The sequence below is a fragment of the Rhagoletis pomonella genome, unplaced genomic scaffold (genome assembly GCF_013731165.1).
Source record: "Rhagoletis pomonella isolate Grant_MI unplaced genomic scaffold, Rhpom_1.0 Rhpom_scaffold_00006, whole genome shotgun sequence".
NCBI lineage: Eukaryota > Metazoa > Arthropoda > Insecta > Diptera > Tephritidae > Rhagoletis > Rhagoletis pomonella.
This window is the reverse complement of record NW_023458560.1, coordinates 40,102,869-40,122,175: the sequence shown is the minus strand read 5'-3', so window position 1 is coordinate 40,122,175 and position 19,307 is coordinate 40,102,869. Positions and strand designations below refer to the sequence as shown.

Here is a 19,307-nt window from a genome sequence, read left to right as displayed (position 1 = left end):
AAAAAAAAAACAATACTACTGTCGTATATACAAAATAGCTATTATACCTAACAACACAACATATGTATGTAAACTAATATAATATGTATATGTAGATATATCCGTATATATAGTGCTATATACAAACAGCCTCTAAACCTGCATAGGCGACAATTGAACAAATAAAACGAAGATGAAAAAGAATTGAACAAATTGTAAATCATTATTAATAATTTATTCCAAAAAAATTAAAAAAAAAATCAACCAATAATACAAAAAAACATATTTTAATATTTTTGCTTGCCCGAAAACCTAATAAATTTTTCTAACCTCAAAAAATATAGGCATATTAGTAATAATAAATTTCAGCATTCCCTTTCTTGTTAGATGTGTATATTTTCTGTCAATTCCAATTTCTAAAATGCTGTAAATCAAGGTTTAACACAAAGAAAGAAAAGGAAGAAAATTACCTAACATAAAAAGAAAACAAAAATATAAAACGTGATAATAATTTTTGCTCCACTTAACGTACAATTATACAACTGAAATGTGAGAACAACTCTTTATGAATGAACTAATGTTAATTGCTAAAGTAATCTAACGACCCTCATTGTATGCTCGTTTACCTATAAAAGTTAAAAATAATAATAATTGTAATAATTAATGAAAGCTCAAAACTAGTTATAATATCACTAACCACGAATTTTATGCGTCCACTGCTTTGAAGAATGCTAGGTGTATTTAAATGTTAGCCTAGCTGCAAAGCTTTTGTAAGCTTTCATTACACCCGAGAAAGCTTTCACTTTTTGCATGCGCGTAAAAAATCTATATAGTAGAAAGCTCTTTCGGACGTTGCGTTGAAATTAGAGTAGCTCGCGCTTGCAAATCTTTTTTAAGCTTTCACTACACCAGGGAGAGCTGTCACTTTTTGCACTTTCGTAAAAAAAACTGTATATAGGGCAGTGCTGCTCAGAGAGAGCTTTTGCTCTGTGGGCGTCCATATAAAATCTACGGAGAGCTTTGAATAGTTCCACCCGCCGGCGCTGTTTTGAGCATCACTGATATAGAGACAACGTAAAAAAAAAAACATTTTTCGCGAGGTATCTTTAAAACGTGACTGGTGTTTGCCAGATTGTACTTTCACCCGGTGCTCTCTCATACAAACTGCTTTACTTTTCATTCACTATTCGCTCGCGCTGTTGCAATTTATCGAAAGTTTAAAAAAGCTCTGCACGCAGACACGGCAGACATATTTATCATCGACTTACCGCCAATCGCAACATTAATTTCAGAAAGCAATCGCTTTCATTTCAACTGTAAAATAATTATAATTCTTGATGTCTGTTCTTTAGCGATTGTCGCATAAAATTCGTGGTTTATATGCTGGACTATACGAAATTGTATTGAGTTTTCTAGTACTTAGTATACAGTTGTACATAAATTGTACTGTAGATAATTGTAATTTATTGAACAAATATATGTATAAACAGATGACTAAATATATATATATAACTATTTTAAGGCGTCTAGTAATAAACGCGTGATGTAACGTAATCGAGATTAAATGATAACTAAAATTCGAATATGAATATATACGAAATTCGGTTTGAAAGAAACAAATAACAAATAAAAATCTATGCATTTTGTAAAAATAACGAACAACTAATAATAAAAAAATACTAAAAAAATATACTGTGTTCTGTTTTTTTTTAAAGAAAACTACAAATAGATAAACTATTTAGCAACTAAATAATACCAAGCGGTAAGTATTCATACGTATTATTTAATATGAAGCCACCTCTGTGGCCTTACATACATGTAAGGGCTTTTAGTGTGCGCCTAGATTTGTACGGAATTTTTATTATGAATTTCAAATGGCTAAAGTGTCACTCCACCTAGAAAGTTCAGTGAAAAGTACACACTCTCAATGATGATGTTCTAGTACTACGTCGATTGATAGCGGAGCGAACGGTAATATATGCAGTATGCGTTCGAAGATCTACTCCTCCCAAATTTGGAAGCACAAGAAGCGAAGCGTTAAGATTATGGGATAGCAACTAGCGTGCTCTTCTATCATTAATATAAATTAAAACAGCGAGGCGACTAAATATAGTGTTACGTTTTCTTTTGATTGGAACTTTGGTCAGTGCCAACATAGAAAGCATTATGCTGAATGTATACTGGATACAAAAGTAACAAACAAATTTGTACCATTTAAGGGATGCCAAGTATCACTAAATAAAGATTTTCTCATATTTTAGCTTACCTTAGTCGTTTAGGACATCAGAGAGAGTTTAAAAATACCGTCTTTTAGAAACGAAAATCGGTCTAAAATCGCTGACTAAGCACGATATTTTTAGTGGTAAAAACGGAAAAGATGAAACGAAATAAGAAACAAACTGAGCATAAAGAGTAAGAAAGAAAAAGAGAAATTAAAAAATAAAAATAAAAGGGCAATAGTAAAGAAGATTAAAAAAGAGAAAAAAAAATAAAGAACAAAAATATGAAAAAGAAAAAATTATAAAAAAGATAAAAAGCATAAAAAAGATAACAAAGTTTGAAAAAAGGAAAACAGAAAATAGAAAATGAGAAAAATGCAAAAATTAAAAAAGAAAAAAAGGAATAAAATGAGAAAAAAAGAAAAAAATGAGAACAAAAAAGTAGCAAAAAAAAGAAAAAAGGATACAAATAAAAAAGTAAAATAACAAAAAAAGAAATTAAGAAAAATAGAAAAAATAATAAAAGCTAGGAGAAAGAAAAAAAGCGAAAAGATAAGATAAAAAAGGAAAAAGTTAGAATTATTAGAAAGAATTAGAAAAAAATTTGAAAAATAAGGAAATAAAAGGTAAAAAAGAAGAGAGAGGAAAATAACAGAAAAAAGGAAAAATGAGAAAAAAGTGAGACAAGAATAAATTTAAAAACCAAAATGAGTAAGTAGAAACATAACAAGAAAACAAAAGAAAAAAATAAGAAACAAAATATAAAATAAAAGACTAGGCAACAACAAAAAATAAAGAAAAAACAATAAGAAATAAAAGATTAAGCAACACAAAAAAGCAAAAAAAACGATAAAATAAAAAATAAAAGATTAAGCAAAATAAAAAAAAAACAAGATAAACAAAAAAAAATCAGGAAAAAAAAAAAAAAAAGCAAAACAAAAGCAAAAAACAAATAAAAGATATAAAAGCAAAAAACAAATTTAAAAAAAAAAACTAAATATAAAGAAAATAAAAATAAGCAAAAAAGAACAAATTAAAAAAAAAACTATATAAAACTATTTAAAAAAGCAAACAAAATTAATTAAAAAAACCCAAAAAATATAAAAATTTAAATAAGAAAAAAGTACACATAAAAAAGAAAAACATGATAAAAAAATAGAAAAGAGGAAAACTGAATGTTATAAGAAAAAATGAGAATGGCAAACCTCCGTGTGTATTTCTCTCATGAAAAAAGGAGCTTCACGGAGTCGGCGTAAAACTGTAGGTCCCTCCCGCGCACGCCACAAATCGAAGGAGAAGCTCGGCCAAACACTAACGTACATATGTGTAAGCGCCAATCTATAAAATGATAATTTGAAATATTCGATACGTTGCGATAACTATAAGCTTTGATGATTCTATAAATTTCGGTTATCTGACAATTTTCGATAACTAAATTTTTTATGACTGAACTTATTTCGATTCCTATCGAAAAATTTCAGTTAATTTTCTTACTCTTTCAGTTACCCTAATTTTTATGTATTTCTCATTGCTTTCATTTTATCTTCAATTTCGCTTTCACTTTATTGTCTTAATTATCTTTATCAATTATTTCTTAATCTTTTTTAAATTTAATCTTTTAATTTTTAGATTTTATTGCAATTTTTTTTGGAATTATTTATGTGGAACTGTTTATTTGTTTTCTTTTTTAAATTTTCTTTTTAAATTTTTTTTTCTTTTTTAATTTAAGATAAAGATATTGTTATTTTAAAAAGAAAAATATTTATTTTTTAATCTAACTTTACTTTACTTCTTTTTAATTTATTTTTCTTTGAATTCTTACAAATATTGTTTTCAAATATCATTTAATGTTTTTTAATATCATTTAATTTTAGAAAATAATTTTTTCTTTATTACCTTTGATATTTAATTTTTAATTAAATTTTTAACCAACTGCAAAAAAAGGTGGAGATTACCAATTCGGCGGAATATTTTTATTTTTTGTCAACCGATTTCTATAATTCTTTTTTTTTAAGGAAAGGTGTTACCTCCGAGGTGGTCCAATACTAATTTGCTTTAGATCCGATCATTGGATCATGAAGATATTAACGATATTCTTAAATTTTTATATGAGCATTGAAGTCGATTTTATTTTTTGCTTAAAATTTACTAAAAAGAAAAATATTTCTTTTCATTTCATTGAATTTTTATAAACTTGTTTTTTCTTTTTTTGATCAAATTTAATTTTAATTTTTAGTTTTTATTGTTTCAAAAAGAAAAATATATATTTTGTTTATTTAACTTAATTTTTGGAAAATTAATGCTGAAAGACAAACATATCGTTCAGCAGGCCTTTCAGTTAGTCCTTCGAAAGGCAGATAATAGCTTTCAAAATAGTCGCCAGAATTGACACTATCTACTTCCTGCTTTTCTCTTCAAGGCACCATTACGTACATTAGACTGGGTCGGTCCCCATACAAAAAAAAAAAGTTGCTAATGTCCGCCCCTAAATTTAAAGATTATGTTGAGAGGGTTCTGGAAAAATTTTTATTTTTTTTTTTAACCCTCCGAAATACAGCCGAAATGGTTTTTTCGTTGTAACTTGGTTATTTGACGGCCGATTTGTCATTATTTTTGTCTTGAGAAGCTTCACTTTTCGTTCTTATGTCTTTTTAAGCTTTGAAGTCGCGTTCGCATGATAAGCGCAGAAACAAAATTTTACCCCCCCTAAAGCATATTTTTTTCCTTACCAAACGAAAGTACTTAAAAATTCAAGAAAATGTTGCCTTCAAACTATATTACTAAAATAATCAACAAAAAAGTTATTTCACTTACAATATTTATTGCTACTTAAGCAAATGTTGGCGCGAATCAAGGCTTTTATATTGGTCTCGGCTTTCTAATTTTGCAAAAATGTGGCCCAGGCGCTTTTCATCAGTGACAGCACTTGCAGACTCACTAACAACACGCACAAACCGTTCGGTATTCTGGGAATGACAGAGGAACTCTAAAAAAAAAATGATTTAAAAGTACTATAAGACCCGTGAAGTTTTTAGTTTGAAGATATTTACCTGGGATATTTATCACTTCATTTTCCGAAAATTGAAACATTGTAAGTTCACTATCTGGGTAGAACTGCACACAAGGGGGTTCCGTAATCTTAAACTGACTCCAATCGATCATGCTGACATACGACTTACTTTCAAAGTTTATTACGCCACGCTTTGGGACCTTGAACACGCGAAGCCCTGCTGGTGGATATTGACGTGCTGTTTTGATTTTTTCGTACCCATCATTACGTATCTCTGGATCAGCGTCGGTTATCATGGCTAATAATATATTTTCTGGGTGAAAATAATATGCATTATTTTCTATAGCTGAACGTATAATGGCTTGAACAGCATTTGATAGTTCGCGTATCCAGCAAATATACTTAAAAACGTGTCTACTTCCATGAATTGCTTGTGGCTGGCTCTTTACAAGAAACCAGAATGGTGCATAAACTTTCACAACAAACTCTACCATGTTTCGCAACTCCGCTGACGGGCTTTCTTTGGAAACATATACCCGAAGTAACCTGGAAGCTGTTGTAAGCCACCGAGCTGTACTGACGGGACCGGGGCTCTTACTAGCGAGATATTCATCGCATTCACCATTATTTACTGCCAAAACCATATCAAATAAATAACGCTGATCATTGCGTAGTTCCCAAGAGCCAATATTTTCAGGAATAACTCCCATAGCAATAGCCTCAAAACCACTTACAACCTGATAAGGAAAATATATGTTTTTGTTTATAACATTAACTATTATAGTGTGGACAACCTACCGGGTATTTGGTGCAAGTCATAATTTCAGACCCCAACACCCCTGGCCAAACACCAGGTCCTTTCTGCTTGCCAATATAATGCGTTAACAACTTTTTTAGAGGCAACTCGTTGAAATGTAACAAACACACATTCCACTGCAAGGGCCTTTGTAAATAACGTTCCATTTGTGCATTTACTCCAATTTTATATCCAGTATTGACAGCTGTACCATCACAGCTTATAGCTACAAGTTCGTTTAAGCAATATTTTTGGGTATTCAAAAAGCTTACTATTGCTTGCTGGATTGCTTCCCCAGTGCCTTCTTTTGGAGATACGTATCCAATAAATTTCGAATCAGGCTCTTTCAAAATTGTAATATGCTCCTCTCTTAGAAGCATTGTTCTTACGCTACCGTGAACTATTTTTTTTTTTAGTGTTACGTCCTGTTTACCATCATACGAAATGCATTTAAGATCAGTGCCAGTTTTTGTTGCTGCTTCAGTTTGTGCTCTACATTTGTTACGCTCGCGTGAAATTTTATTTTTGTCAATAACCAGATAATCAAAATATTTCATAATTTTATCCGCTGTGTTTTCTTTAAAATCCTTTTTTACTTTTGTAGCAATCGCAGCTTGCAAATCTTTTATTAGCATTGTAGCAAGCAATGATCCAAAGCGATCTGAAGTATCCGTCCTATCTAACGCCGAGCAATAATTTTTTAAGGACAAATCAGATACTTTTAAACTTTGTGTGACTTCTTCACTTGCTTCATCGTCTTCACTTGAGCTAGGCACATAACCAATCGAACTTGCAGCGGTTTCAGTGTGATTTTCAACATTACATTCTAGCGAGCAATTGTCAGTTCTAGTATGATCAAGCCCACTATCTAACGACAAAAGCCTTGGCCCGCATTGATCATAAAGAAAGTCATTTACCGCGGTTGGAACTCTACTTGCACTAGGGCAATCACATTGTCGATTTAAGTCCATAATGCACTTACACTTTGAAATTAACAATATTTTATTCCATTCCTGATCATTATATTCATAAGGATGTTTTTTTACATTGTAATAACTTTGAAGGAGGCTTTCAATGTTTCTCCGGAGCGTAGTTCTTGTAACTATAGGGATGTTTGCCTGCTGCCACAACTTTGAAATTGTGTTCATAACTATTGGCAAATATTCATTGAGACTTCGATTTTTTGGAACACTTGCAGAGCCGTAATATTTAAGGAACAAAAAATATTCAATAACACCACGTTTCGTAGGTAACATTTTAATATCAATATCGCGCTTAACGAAAGCCATTTTTAAATTGCACACACTGTTAAGTCACTTTTTAATTTTATTTCACCAGCACAATTTATGGTATTAATTATAAATTATTATTATCAATACGAAACAACAGGTTTGACTCACTTATTTACTTTGACTTCCACAATTTATAAAATTTATTGGCATGATTAAATTACAAGAGGTTAGCTCGCTATTGACAGCGTCAGTTTTGCACTCCCCGGGTTGCTGATGCGACGAAAACAAAGAGTATGAATTTGGGAAAAATCGTAGCAAAAATGTACCTAAATTGGTACGAAAGCAGTGAGATTAAATTTCCAACTAAGAAAACTGTTGGAGAAATTTGTGGGGGCGAATTTTGTTAGCTGACCTAACCATGGGTAAACGACTTCATAGCTTAAAAGGAAATGTGATGACATGTTAATTTTAAAAATCGGCCGTCAAATACCCAACTTTCAACGAAAAAACCTTTTCGGCTGTATTTCGAAGGGTTAAAAAAAAAATAAAATAAAAATTTCGAAATCCTCTCAACATAATCCTTAAATTTAGGTTACTCTGTTGCATAAAAAAAATCAATTTTTGTTGTACTGTGTTATTATACTTACATCTGAAACTCATGTTGACCTGTGATATTAAAAGTGCTATAACTCCTTTGTTTATTATTTTAGTAATATAGTTTGAAGGCAACATTTTCTTGAATTTTTAAGTACTTTCGTTTGGTAAGGAAAAAAATATACTTTAGGGGGGGGGGTAAAATTTTGTTTCTGCCCTTATCATGCGAACGCGACTTCAAAGCTTAAAAAGACATAAGAACGAAAAGTGAAGCTTCTCAAGACAAAAATAATGACATATCAATTTTAAAAATCGGCCGTCAAATAACCAAGTTACAACGAAAAAACCATTTCGGCTGTATTTCGGAGGGTTAAAAAAAAAAATAAAAATTTTTCCAGAACCCTCTCAACATAATCTTTAAATTTAGGGGCGGACATTAGCAACTTTTTTTTTCGACCCAGTCTAACGTACATTCATACGTGCGGTGCTATTTCACGTGTCCTCTCTTTTTACCTTACAAACATATGTATGTAGTACAGCCGTGTGTTCTTTTGTGCGCATTATAAATCTTTAATGTAATTTCGAATTCATGAGTATGCATCTACTGCCTTTTATTTTAGTTAGTGCGTTCAAATGCCACAAAAATCACAAACACACACACACACACACATACATACTTACATACTACACAAATGTGCACGGATACTTGGTATTAGCGCGCGTTGAGCTACTAAATCTTGGTGTAGTAAATTGAATTGCTGTTGCTTTTGTATTCATGTGTGTGTTTATGTACATAAGTGTTTTTTTTTTGTTTTTTTTACGAGGAGGAAGCATCGAAAGCCTATACCCGTCAGTGTGGGACTTTAACCCGAACTAAACCTCCTACTGTCCGAGTACCGAACCCCCCGGTACCACCGTCAAGTATTTCGTCGGGAGGCGGTTGAGCACTAGGCTCGCACGTTCGTTCCAGTCGGTTGTACCCAGTCCTGGGCTACGCCTAGTAGGCTTTGCCACGTCTTGTTTAAGGATAATTACCCTTTTTTAACTATTTATTCATTTATCTCTTAGATACAACTTATTATTTTCGCCTTAATAGACAGTAAGAGCAGAAACCTTAAAATGCCTTATGCGACGAGTTTCAAGCCCGCATACGTATGTATATTGCCTTTGCGGTTTCAATCCGCACCAACGCCCCGTGTGGACGAAATTCGAAACTGCACTTTATTTAGGTTGCCACTTGGGCGGCTGGAACGCTCTAGGTTCCAGTCCGCGCGTATTTATCGATTTCAAAAATTTTCGAGATTGCCACCTGAGCGGCTGGAACGCCCTAGGTTCCAGTCCGCGCCTATTTTCGATTGCACAAGTTTTTGATATTGCCACTTGGGCGGCTGGAACGCCATAGGTTCCAGTCCGCGCGTATTTATCGATTTCACAAATTTTCGAGATTGCCACCTGAGCGGCTGGAACGCCCTATGTTCCAGTCCGCGCATGCGCTTTAATTGTTAGATTTCATGTTCAAGGTGCGGTCTGAAATCACAACTTTCTAAGCCGCACTGCTCGAGCGGCTGGAACGGCCTAGGTTCCAGTCCGCGCCTACGCTTTATTTTTAGTTTAGTTCCAGTCCGCGGCTATGCTAAGAGTTGGCTGATACGCCGCTGTCTCTCTAGGTCCCTCAGTTCCTTCAAAATCGAAGTTAGTGTATCGCTGGTTGATGCCCATTCGCTGGTTCCTTTCACCATATAGTCGACTACTGACTGTGGCGTAAACACCCCTCCAACGGCAAGTTTAAGTTGGTTCGTCTGCCGATGGAAACGAGGGCACTCAAAGAATACGTGGTGGACATCTTCTTCTACGCCACTTAGACAGAAGTCGCAGTACGGGTCGTGCTCATGTTTGAATTTAAACAGGTATGCCTTAAAACAGCCATGACCACTCAAGAACTGGCTCAGATAAAAATCTACTTCGCCATGCGTTCTATTAAGCCAGGATACCAGGTTTGGTATGCAGCGATAGGTCCAACGACCTTTAGTCGTACTATTCCACCTGTTTTGCCACTCCGTAACGCTGCTTTGCCGGGCTTGATGTCGGTCTAATTGAGTTAGAGTACGCCGCGTGGATGCAAGGACCGCCGATTCTCTTGCTAGTATATCTACGGGTATCATACTGCCGATTACAAAAGCTGCTTCGTCCGACACTGTTCTGAAGGCGCTGAAAACTCGGAGCGCGCATAAACGGTATGTTGAGTTGACTCCGCGGAAGTATGATGGACATTGTGCGGCGTTTGACCAAATTGGGGCCGCATACAGTATTTGGCTTTTAACCACGCTCGCTAAGAGTAAACGCCTGCGCTGTTTCGGTCCTCGCGTATTAAGCATTATTCGCGATAGTCCCTGATCGTTGAAGCTGCTTTCTCTCTCACATAGCTCAGGTGGGCGCTGAAAGTAAGACGCTTGTCTAGCACCACTCCCAGGTATTTAATTGTGGGTTTCGTCGTGATGGTGTGGTCGCCAATTTTTAGCGCTACCTCCTCTAGTTTCTTACGACTCGAGATAAATATTGCTTCTGTTTTTTGCTCGGCTAGCTTCAGGCAGAAGCTATTTAACCAGCTATTAATCACGCCCACTGATGATGCTACCTTTTCGCATATGACATCAAGCAGTTTCGCAGACACTACTACCGCAATGTCGTCTGCAAAACCCACTATGGATGATCCCTCAGGCAATTCGGTACGGAGAACTCCATCATACATAATGTTCCATAGCAAGGGGCCTAGTACGGATCCTTGTGGAACGCCACCTGTTATCTCAGCCCGTTGCAGGCCCTCCTCCGTTTCGTACCACAACACTCGCGAATGGAAATAACTTCGTATTAGTCTCCGAAGATAATAAGAAATGCCAATGCTCTCCAGTCTATCGAGTATTTTAGCCCAGTTGGCAAAGTTGAACGCGTTCTTTACATCTAAGGTAACAATAACGCAGTATTCTTTTGCTCCCCCAGCCACCGTGTACCGCTTGTTGCATCCCGTGCTAACTTAATGACTTCTGATACCGCATTCACAGTGGATTTCCCTTTTCTAAACCCGAATTGGTTTGCCGATATACCGCCTTTCTCTTGGACTTCCCTGTCGAGACGTTTAGCTATAATATGCTCCAAGATTTTACCTGCTGTGTCTAGCAGACAAATAGGCCGAAAACTTGAGGGATCATCCAGAGGTTTACCCGGCTTAGGTATTAAAACCAGCTTTTGCCTCTTCCAGATTTGAGGGAAAGTTCCATTCGTGAAACACTCATTAAACACTTGTAGGAATAAGAAAGCGCACTGGTGGACTGCAAGCTTAAGGGCTATGTTGGGTACGCCATCGGGGCCAGGAGCTTTCTTTACTTCCACCTTCGATGTTGCGAGTGTGATTTCTTCTTCCGTTACAGGGTCAACAACACTCAACGGCTCGCCATCCATAGTGGACACTAACGGTCTCTGTACAGAAAATAGTGTCCCCACGATGGACTTTAGGTATGCAGCGTTTGTCGGGTTCCTGTTTCTGCCTTTCAGCTTTTTTGAGACAATTTTGTAAGCCGAGCCCCAAGGATTCCGTTCAGCATCATCGCAGAGCTCTAAGACGCATTGCCGTTTACTTTCTTTAATTCCTTTCTTTAGTGCGTCGCGTGCACTCTTATAAGCCGCACGAAATACCACGAAGCTGTCTCTTTCCCTAACTCTCTGAGCATTTCGCCTACATCTTAGACATTTCTTTCGCAGGTCCGCTATGTTATCGTTCCACCAGTAGACCGCAACACGATACGTGAAGGAAGTTCTCCTGGCCATTGATGCATCGCAAGCTGCGCGAATGTCGGCCATTAGGTGTTCGGCCATGGAGTCTGCTGACCCTTGGTAAACGGTGGATGGTAGCATGCTGGTAAACGTTTCGGGGTCGAAAGTACTGGTTTTCCACCCGTGCGATATTCCGGGGTTGTGAGTCCGCTTAGACAGTTCACGTCTGCAGTTGATATTGCAAATTAAAGCTGAATGATCACTTTGCGTATAACACGTGCTATGTTTCCATTCAGTGAATCTATATAGCCCGGAACTGATAAAGGTCAGGTCTATTATTGACCCAAAACCGTTTCGGCTGAAAGTGTGTTCAGTTCCCGTGTTTAGTAAAACGACGTCCAAACAAGCGAAAGCCTCCAGAAGAGCTCTCCCTCTTGGGCTTGTACTGCGGCATCCCCACTCTTGCGCCCACGCGTTGAAGTCGCCTGCTATAAGAACATTCTGCCTGCCTCTGGCATCAATTGTTAGATTTAACAGTATATTTTCGAATGCCTGTATACTTATGCTTGGCACAATGTAGCAGCTGTATACGTACAAGTTGCCGATTTCCGCCCCAACGAAGCCATTTTCGGACACGGCACCCTGCATCCAGCGAGCTGGGCTCCCGCATGACCAGAGAGCCGCTTTTCCGCTTTGATCCTGAAGCCAGCACTGAGACGATTTCCATTTGTATGGCTCACTGAGTCTCGCAATATCGATTTTTTCCTCTAATATTGTTTGCGACAGGAGGTCCTGCGCCGCTTGGCAGTGGTTGAGGTTAAGCTGCAAAAGTCTCATCATACCTTTATTTTGCTTAGCGCCAGTTGATATACCGGACACTTGTTGCCTCCTGCCTGGTGGCTGGTAGGATTGCTGCCGCGTTTTACGCATAATAAGCACCGTGCTGCATTTGTGCATAGTTTGGCCGTATGCCCAGTTTGACCGCACTTGAAGCACGATTTGCCAAAATCATCGCTGCTCCGACAGCCCTTGGATATGTGGCCGAACTCAAAACATTTGTAGCAGCGCTTTGGCTGTATTTTATGTCTTATTCGGCAGATAACCCAGCCAATGCTGATTTTACCTTGGCCTACTAGCTTATTGGCAAGGCTCTCGGGTAGGAGTAAGGTTGCGGTCTGTGTGCCTCCGTACGCTTAGCGCTAAGCTCAGTGGAAAGCTTTGTGAAAAGCTTTGTTATGGACTTGAGCTTTTTGCTATCACTGAAATCGCGATCAGCTGTTTAGCGCGCCAATAGGACTGCCTATTTGTTATTTTCCTTTTTATTTGGGGCTTTCTCTTTGGATCGCCAAAAGAAAGGAAAATGTTCTTTTTTATATAAATTTATATGCTTATCTTGACTCCGCTACATTTGTGACACTGTATTTCACTACTGCAGGTAGTTTTCTTCACTGCGAACACACTTTAAAATAACAAATCGCCGCTTTTCCAATATAAAACTACTGAAAACGCGGAGTTAAAATTTTATGCGTCCACTTCACTTCACTTGTGTACGATATGATGTACATAAGTGTGTGTGTGTGTGTGTGTGTAAACTCACAATGACGACGCATGGCTGAGAGAATGGCTGCTACTGAATAAGTTTACAATGAATAATTGCATATTTATGATTTGGCGGCAACACTGAAACAGAGCAACCACCGCTTTAGCAATTCTACTTACTTTCATAGAAATGGAGCAGCTGCTGTCACACCACAAATGCTGCCACTAACTTTGGTTACGCAACAACAACAACAAAAACAAAAGCAGCAAATGCAAAAGCAAAAGCAGTGGCAAACATAAGTCACAAGCTCGTTTCAGCGCATTGAGTTATGCTATACGAATACTTATATAGCGCTGCTGCCTGCGTCTGGTGATGATGCTGCTATGCCACCTTAATCCTGTTGCTCCTGCTGTTGCCGTTGTCGCTAATACTTTTGGGGTCGTTGGAAATGCTATTATGTAGATAAATATGTGTATGTGCGAATACATACATACATGTGTGGTAAGCAAAATTGCGCGCCAAACAAATGTGCATAAATTCGTTTTTGTTGCTGCTATTCTGACGATTTTATAAATAAATAACTAAGCGGTTAAAGATGTTGCTCATGAATATGTTTTAGTAATCGCGTTTTATTTGGATAATGGAGGTGCTAATGTACTTTTCATTAAAATAGTAGTAGTGGAGTGTAGGCCTAGAGAGAGAATTTAGAGAGTAGGGATATATAGTATCGGTCATATCTATAGCACACCCACTTCAAAGTGATATTGTTTGCAACTTATTTATATTTTATGACATACATATATCGTTACCTTAATATAGAAAGGCCCTATCTCACATCGTCGCTGAAATACAAAAAGCCGTAACCAAGTAAAAAACTAAAATTCCTTTTTTGATTTATTAAGAAGCATTTCATTGAATTATAAGTCCGCACGTCAGTTTAAGCAATACAAATTTTTAGTTAGTTACGGCTTTTTGCATTTCAACGACTATATGAGTTAGGGCCTTTCTATATTAAGGTAACGATATATGTAAACTGAAATTCAGTCGGAAACCGCCGTTTACGAACAGCTGTTCCTTATCTATATACATATATAAAAACTAGCTGTACCCTGCCACGCTTTGCTGTAGCATATTCCTGTTACATGGATGATAAATGATTAACGAAACAAAGCATACGTTTCAGATAAGCTTGATTTTGCAATACTTGTGTGTAGGTACCAGTGACCTGCACGATTATGTTAGTATCGTACGAGTACGTTATTAACTAACACTTTTGACGATTACCACGATGCCAAAGTAGCGAAGTTACTCGGCATCGCCGCATCGTCGCATCGTACGATTACTAACAGCATCGTCGATTAGTAACAACGTAATTCTGTTAATAAATTAGCATCGTCAATATCAGTGTGACCAGATAATGCCAAAACCATATTAACTATACTTGCATAGTGTATCTTTTATTTAGTTCAGCATAAATTAATTCATAAATTCATAGAAATTAAACATATTTCACTTTAACAAAAACTATAACATAAAGTACGAGTTAGAAATAAAAAATATTGACAAAATAATATTTTATTTCTTGTCTTTCGAATGTAAAAATAAAATGGCATCCAAATTTTCTCCTCTAAGATTTGTTCTTCGTTCTTCCAAAACTCGATTTGCCACACTGAAACACCTTTCACTCGCAGCGCTAGATGCTGGAATGCATAATACTTTTCGCGCCAGTTTGGCCACCAAAGGAATTTCATTCTCATGTCGCCGCCACCAATGCAAAACATTGTTTTCTAAGTGGCAAACGTTTTTGTACATTAAAAATTACAAAGCAAAACTCAATAATGCCACGATACCAAATGTACCGTTACGTATACTCGTTGTCGGGGCTGCCAACTTTCCGTAGTTGGCAAGGTTAAAATTAGGCACGAAAAAGTGCTATGTAGAATTGCTGAATTTGGTTGCAAATGTAGCCTATTAAGTTATCTGATCACACTGGTCAATAGCAAGCTGCAAGCTAAAAACAGTGGTCGGCGCTTCATACCGCAATTGTGGACGATCACTTCACACGAATTCTTACGCTCTATCGTTTAGTCGTTAGCGAGACAGCAACAAATAAACAACGCGGATGGGTATTCTGCTTTGTTTCTTGAATACAAATATGCCTTGCGAGAAATATGTATGTACATATATTGAAAATTCTTTTGGGGGCATATAATGCCCTTTGTGTAGTAGGACCTTTAAAACACTAGGGAATATGCTATTAAAAGACATTTTTATTAATTTCACAATGATATGGAAAATTTTGATGGGCATGGATTTTAATATTGGTGTTGGTGAATCCAAATGAATTTTTTATCTGAGTTTCATTACTTCAATATTGTCATAACTCAGAAAACTAAAAACTCGAGAAAAACGGCATTAAAGTTTTGATTTTACATATACTAACAGGCGAAAAATTACTACATATTTTGTTCTAATGACTACTGGTAATCGTTACAGCTATGAAATTTTTACACATCATAAGAAATAGGTAACGTGCATACTTAACTCGATTTTTTGCTTTTTTTGGATTATGACGCTTTTCTAGTAAATCAGCGATTTACATATACATATCGCTACATGAAATGCAAAAGGACATGGCAAAAATCGTCACTGAAATGGAAAAAGTCGTGATTAATATTTTATTTTCATAAAACGATGTGGGGAGTTGTAATTCGATGAAATCCATCATATAAATCAAAAAGTGTATTTTGAATTTTTTATGAGTTACGACTTTTTGCATTTCAGCGACTATGTTTGTTACGTCTTTTTGCATTCATGTGACGATATGTGTTAAATATATGTTTTTATTGAAGCCCGATCCGTTAAAAATTTTTTCACTTATAGTAATTTCGTACTGGGTTGCTCATGCGGAGCAGTTCTCTTGTGCTCACCAACCCAGACACAGTTTAACTTTTGCCGGCCAGTGTTGCCGCGACGTCATGAAAATATGTATCATAGAAAAAACAAAAAATGGATCAAATGTTTCACAAATCATTTATTTAAGTATCAAGTATTTTATTTTTCCCTACTAATTTTACCTTTAAGGAGAGCTGGAAATACTTTTCCAGAAAAACGTTTGCTAAAAAATTATTCATACATATATCTTAAATTGTAGATTTTTACAGTTTGTGCGTACATATAAGTGTGATAAGTGCCATAGCAACGAATTCGAAATATATGCACCTTATTTTGGTTTTAAAAGTTTTTTTTTTCAGAGCTTAAACTTATAAAATTCGTTGATTTTATTAAAACTGCGGAAAATGTAAAACCAACCTAACGTCAATCAATGCTCAACTTCAAAAAAAAATTTAGCTCTTCATATCAGCTATTAATATTACTTAGCTCTTTTTTTCGACCGAAAACTTTTCGAAATATTTCTCTGGCAACACTGGTTGGTGTCGTGGTTTAGTTCGTCACGCTCATGGTTGCCGCATTTTAGAAATGTAGTAACAGTGGATATTTTGCGTGCATAGGCTTTTTGGCCTCTTTTGCTTATACGTATAGTGAAGAAATGGATCTTAGAACTTTTTAGTAACTAATAACTATAAGATTTCGATGTTTAGGTTTTATTATTTTCATAGGAATGTGCTTTCACATAAATAGGTACATACATATATAGTTCTGAAAAAGAGATTGCCTCATAAATATTAACCATTATTTTTGGGTATAAACCAGCATTAAAATTTCTTATATATTTATATAGGTAGAATCGAATTAAATAAAGTGAGTCATTTGTGTCCTCTTTATAAAAATCCTGAAGCAAGCAATTTTAACTCATGTATGTATGTACATATAGTATATTACCAACATTTATTAACTCAAACTGTAGTTCTCATTCAGGGTCATACATTTTGTTTTTGGTTTGTAGCAAACGCATGCAAATAATCTAAAACAAAGTATATTAAAAACACGCTACTTTTTACTTTGGGTATTTTTTGTAATGTTCGTACATAAAATGTGGCAAGCGTGTGCCAAGATTACGAATAAAAAACATGGAATGTTTGCGCTCTTTCTGCTCACTCTCTCAACAATTTCATAAAAAACGGAATGTTACTAACATGTTAGTAACATGTTACTATCTTGACGATGCCGACGATGCGGCGATTCTGCGATGCCAAATTTACAGTTATGTAGCATGTACTCGCCGCATCGGCATCGCCGATTATTAACATGTTACCTTTTTATGTAATCGTGCAGCTCTCTAATACATACGTACTAGTATAATCCGAATAGATGCAATTCAATAAGCTTATGTACATACATACGCATATATATAATAATTCAAAACATAAGTGTACATATATATATATTTGTACATGTGTGTATATAATTTCAAATCAACAATTCAGGGTAAATAGTACAAAGGATATATATGTATGTGTATATAAAGTTGTTGTGGGGCCCAGGGCCACAGGATCCGGGGTCCTCACACTCCCTCCTTACTCCCGGCAGCAAGACTTACGGTCACCTTGCCAGTTTTGGTGATTCGCACTCTGTACGCCTGTCCGTTCACGATGCGTCTGAATGACTGCCGCTTCAGTTGCTGGTGGTTTACGTGCGACTCAATTTCCGTCACCAACTCTTCCGGCAACGCACCTACGTCCGGATGGACCTGCCACTCCGATGGCACTCTCGGCTCAGCCTCTTCTAGCCAACGCTCTATTTCCGCCACTAAGGCATCTGCTGCCACACTAAAATCCGCTTCCGCCGGCGCCTCCTCCACAAAATCACTTCGTCCACCGCTCGCCAACGTACACGCCTCGATCGCGCCCTCTCTAAGGCACAGCTGTTGCGGCGGTGGATGTGGCTCTTCCGATGCCATCGGGTCGTATAGCCTGATGCGCATGTCAATATGGCGCGCATACTCTACGTACCCGTTACCGAGGTGTCTGGCGTCTTGCGTAGCGATGGAGAATTCGCACTGCCTTTTGGCATACTCCTCTTCCTCGTCGGACGAGATGGTTATGGGTGTTGGTGCCCGCTCTACTTCGCCATCACATTCACCGCTTGGCCCGCTGTCGTCGGATCGTACGCTTACGTGCGATGATTCGTGCTCCATCTCCTCCTCTTCGCTCGTCAAATGTGGCGTATTGTTTGCCAAGTACTCTGCACCCCAATAGGCAGCCATCTCTGCATCTTCACTATTTTGGGGCAGTACGAACGGCTGCGTACTTTCGAGGCTTTCGATGTCCTCGACGCCGATTTCTTGTTGTTGCCTGCCACTGTTGCTACCGCCCTCGCTGGGGCTACTTGGCCGGCCAGCGTCGTCATGCTCGCCTCCGGTGCTGTTGTTGTCGCTCGAATTACTCGACCGGTCTCCACCGCTGCTGTCACTTCTACTGTAGCGTCGAATTTCGTGCTCTGTTAGGCGCTTTATGCGTACGCGTAAAACGCCGCCCTCCACTTGCTCGGCTACAAAATTTGCCTGTTGCTGCTGCTGTTGGTCCATATTTTCGCGAACTTGTGCCTTGGCGCCCGCGGCACATCCTTTTTATTGCCGACAGTGGCCATTGCGCGACCAACTGTATTTTCCTAGTTTTCCGGCACTTTTCCAGCAAAATTTCGGTAATTTTGCTGCCGTTTCACTTTCACATTGCATATTTTGTTTTTATTTGTTTATTTGTTATCCAAAAGGGAGTTTTGTAGCGTTGATGTGAACTGGAGTAGATTTCGGGTTGCCATTGCGGTATTACTCCTCTTCTTATTACGATTATTATTATTAGTAGAATTAGTATTATTTTGTTATTATAAATGTTTTAGCTATTATTAATATTTATAATTATAATTATTATCAATATTTTATAATTATATTACTATTGCTGTTGTTATTATTAATTTTAATATTATAATGATAATTATTATTATTTTTGTTTTTTTTTTATAATTTTCTTTTGTGCTTCGTGCCATCTCCACTTTCATTGTTTTCCCTTGGAACCTTTATTTTTTCTTCTTCTTCTTCTTCTTCTTATTATTATTATTATTCTTCTTCTTCATCAGATTTAGGATTCTTCGGCTAGCTTCTCATCTTTCGGGGTCTCCGCTGTCATGGCAGTTGCTCCCCTGCTGGCAATTGCCGAGCTCACACACTTCAGTCTCTGCTGAAATTTACCTATTCGCCGCTGTGCGCCGA

General features: G+C 36.9%; 1 protein-coding gene across 1 annotated transcript; it reads right to left on the bottom strand.

Annotated features, from left to right (window-relative positions):
• Positions 1 to 4,937: 4,937 nt before the first annotated feature.
• Positions 4,938 to 6,975, bottom strand: LOC118741908. The gene is made up of 3 exons (XM_036473882.1): positions 6,007 to 6,975; positions 5,249 to 5,945; positions 4,938 to 5,184 (listed from the first exon to the last, which is right to left on the bottom strand). The coding sequence occupies exons 1-3, from the start codon at positions 6,973 to 6,975 to the stop codon at positions 5,024 to 5,026; spliced, it is 1,827 nt and encodes a 608-aa protein (XP_036329775.1). The 3' UTR covers positions 4,938 to 5,023.
• Between the last annotated feature and the right edge of the window lie 12,332 nt (positions 6,976 to 19,307).

Coding starts and splice junctions, on each gene's coding strand:
- LOC118741908 (XM_036473882.1), bottom strand. CDS start 6,975: ATGGACTTAAATCGACAATGTGATTGCCCTAGTGCAAGTAGAGTTCCA. Junction 5,946..6,006: donor TGACTTGCACCAAATACCCG/GTAGGTTGTCCA, acceptor TTTCCTTATCAG/GTTGTAAGTGGTTTTGAGGC. Junction 5,185..5,248: donor TGAAGTGATAAATATCCCAG/GTAAATATCTTC, acceptor TTTTTTTTTTAG/AGTTCCTCTGTCATTCCCAG.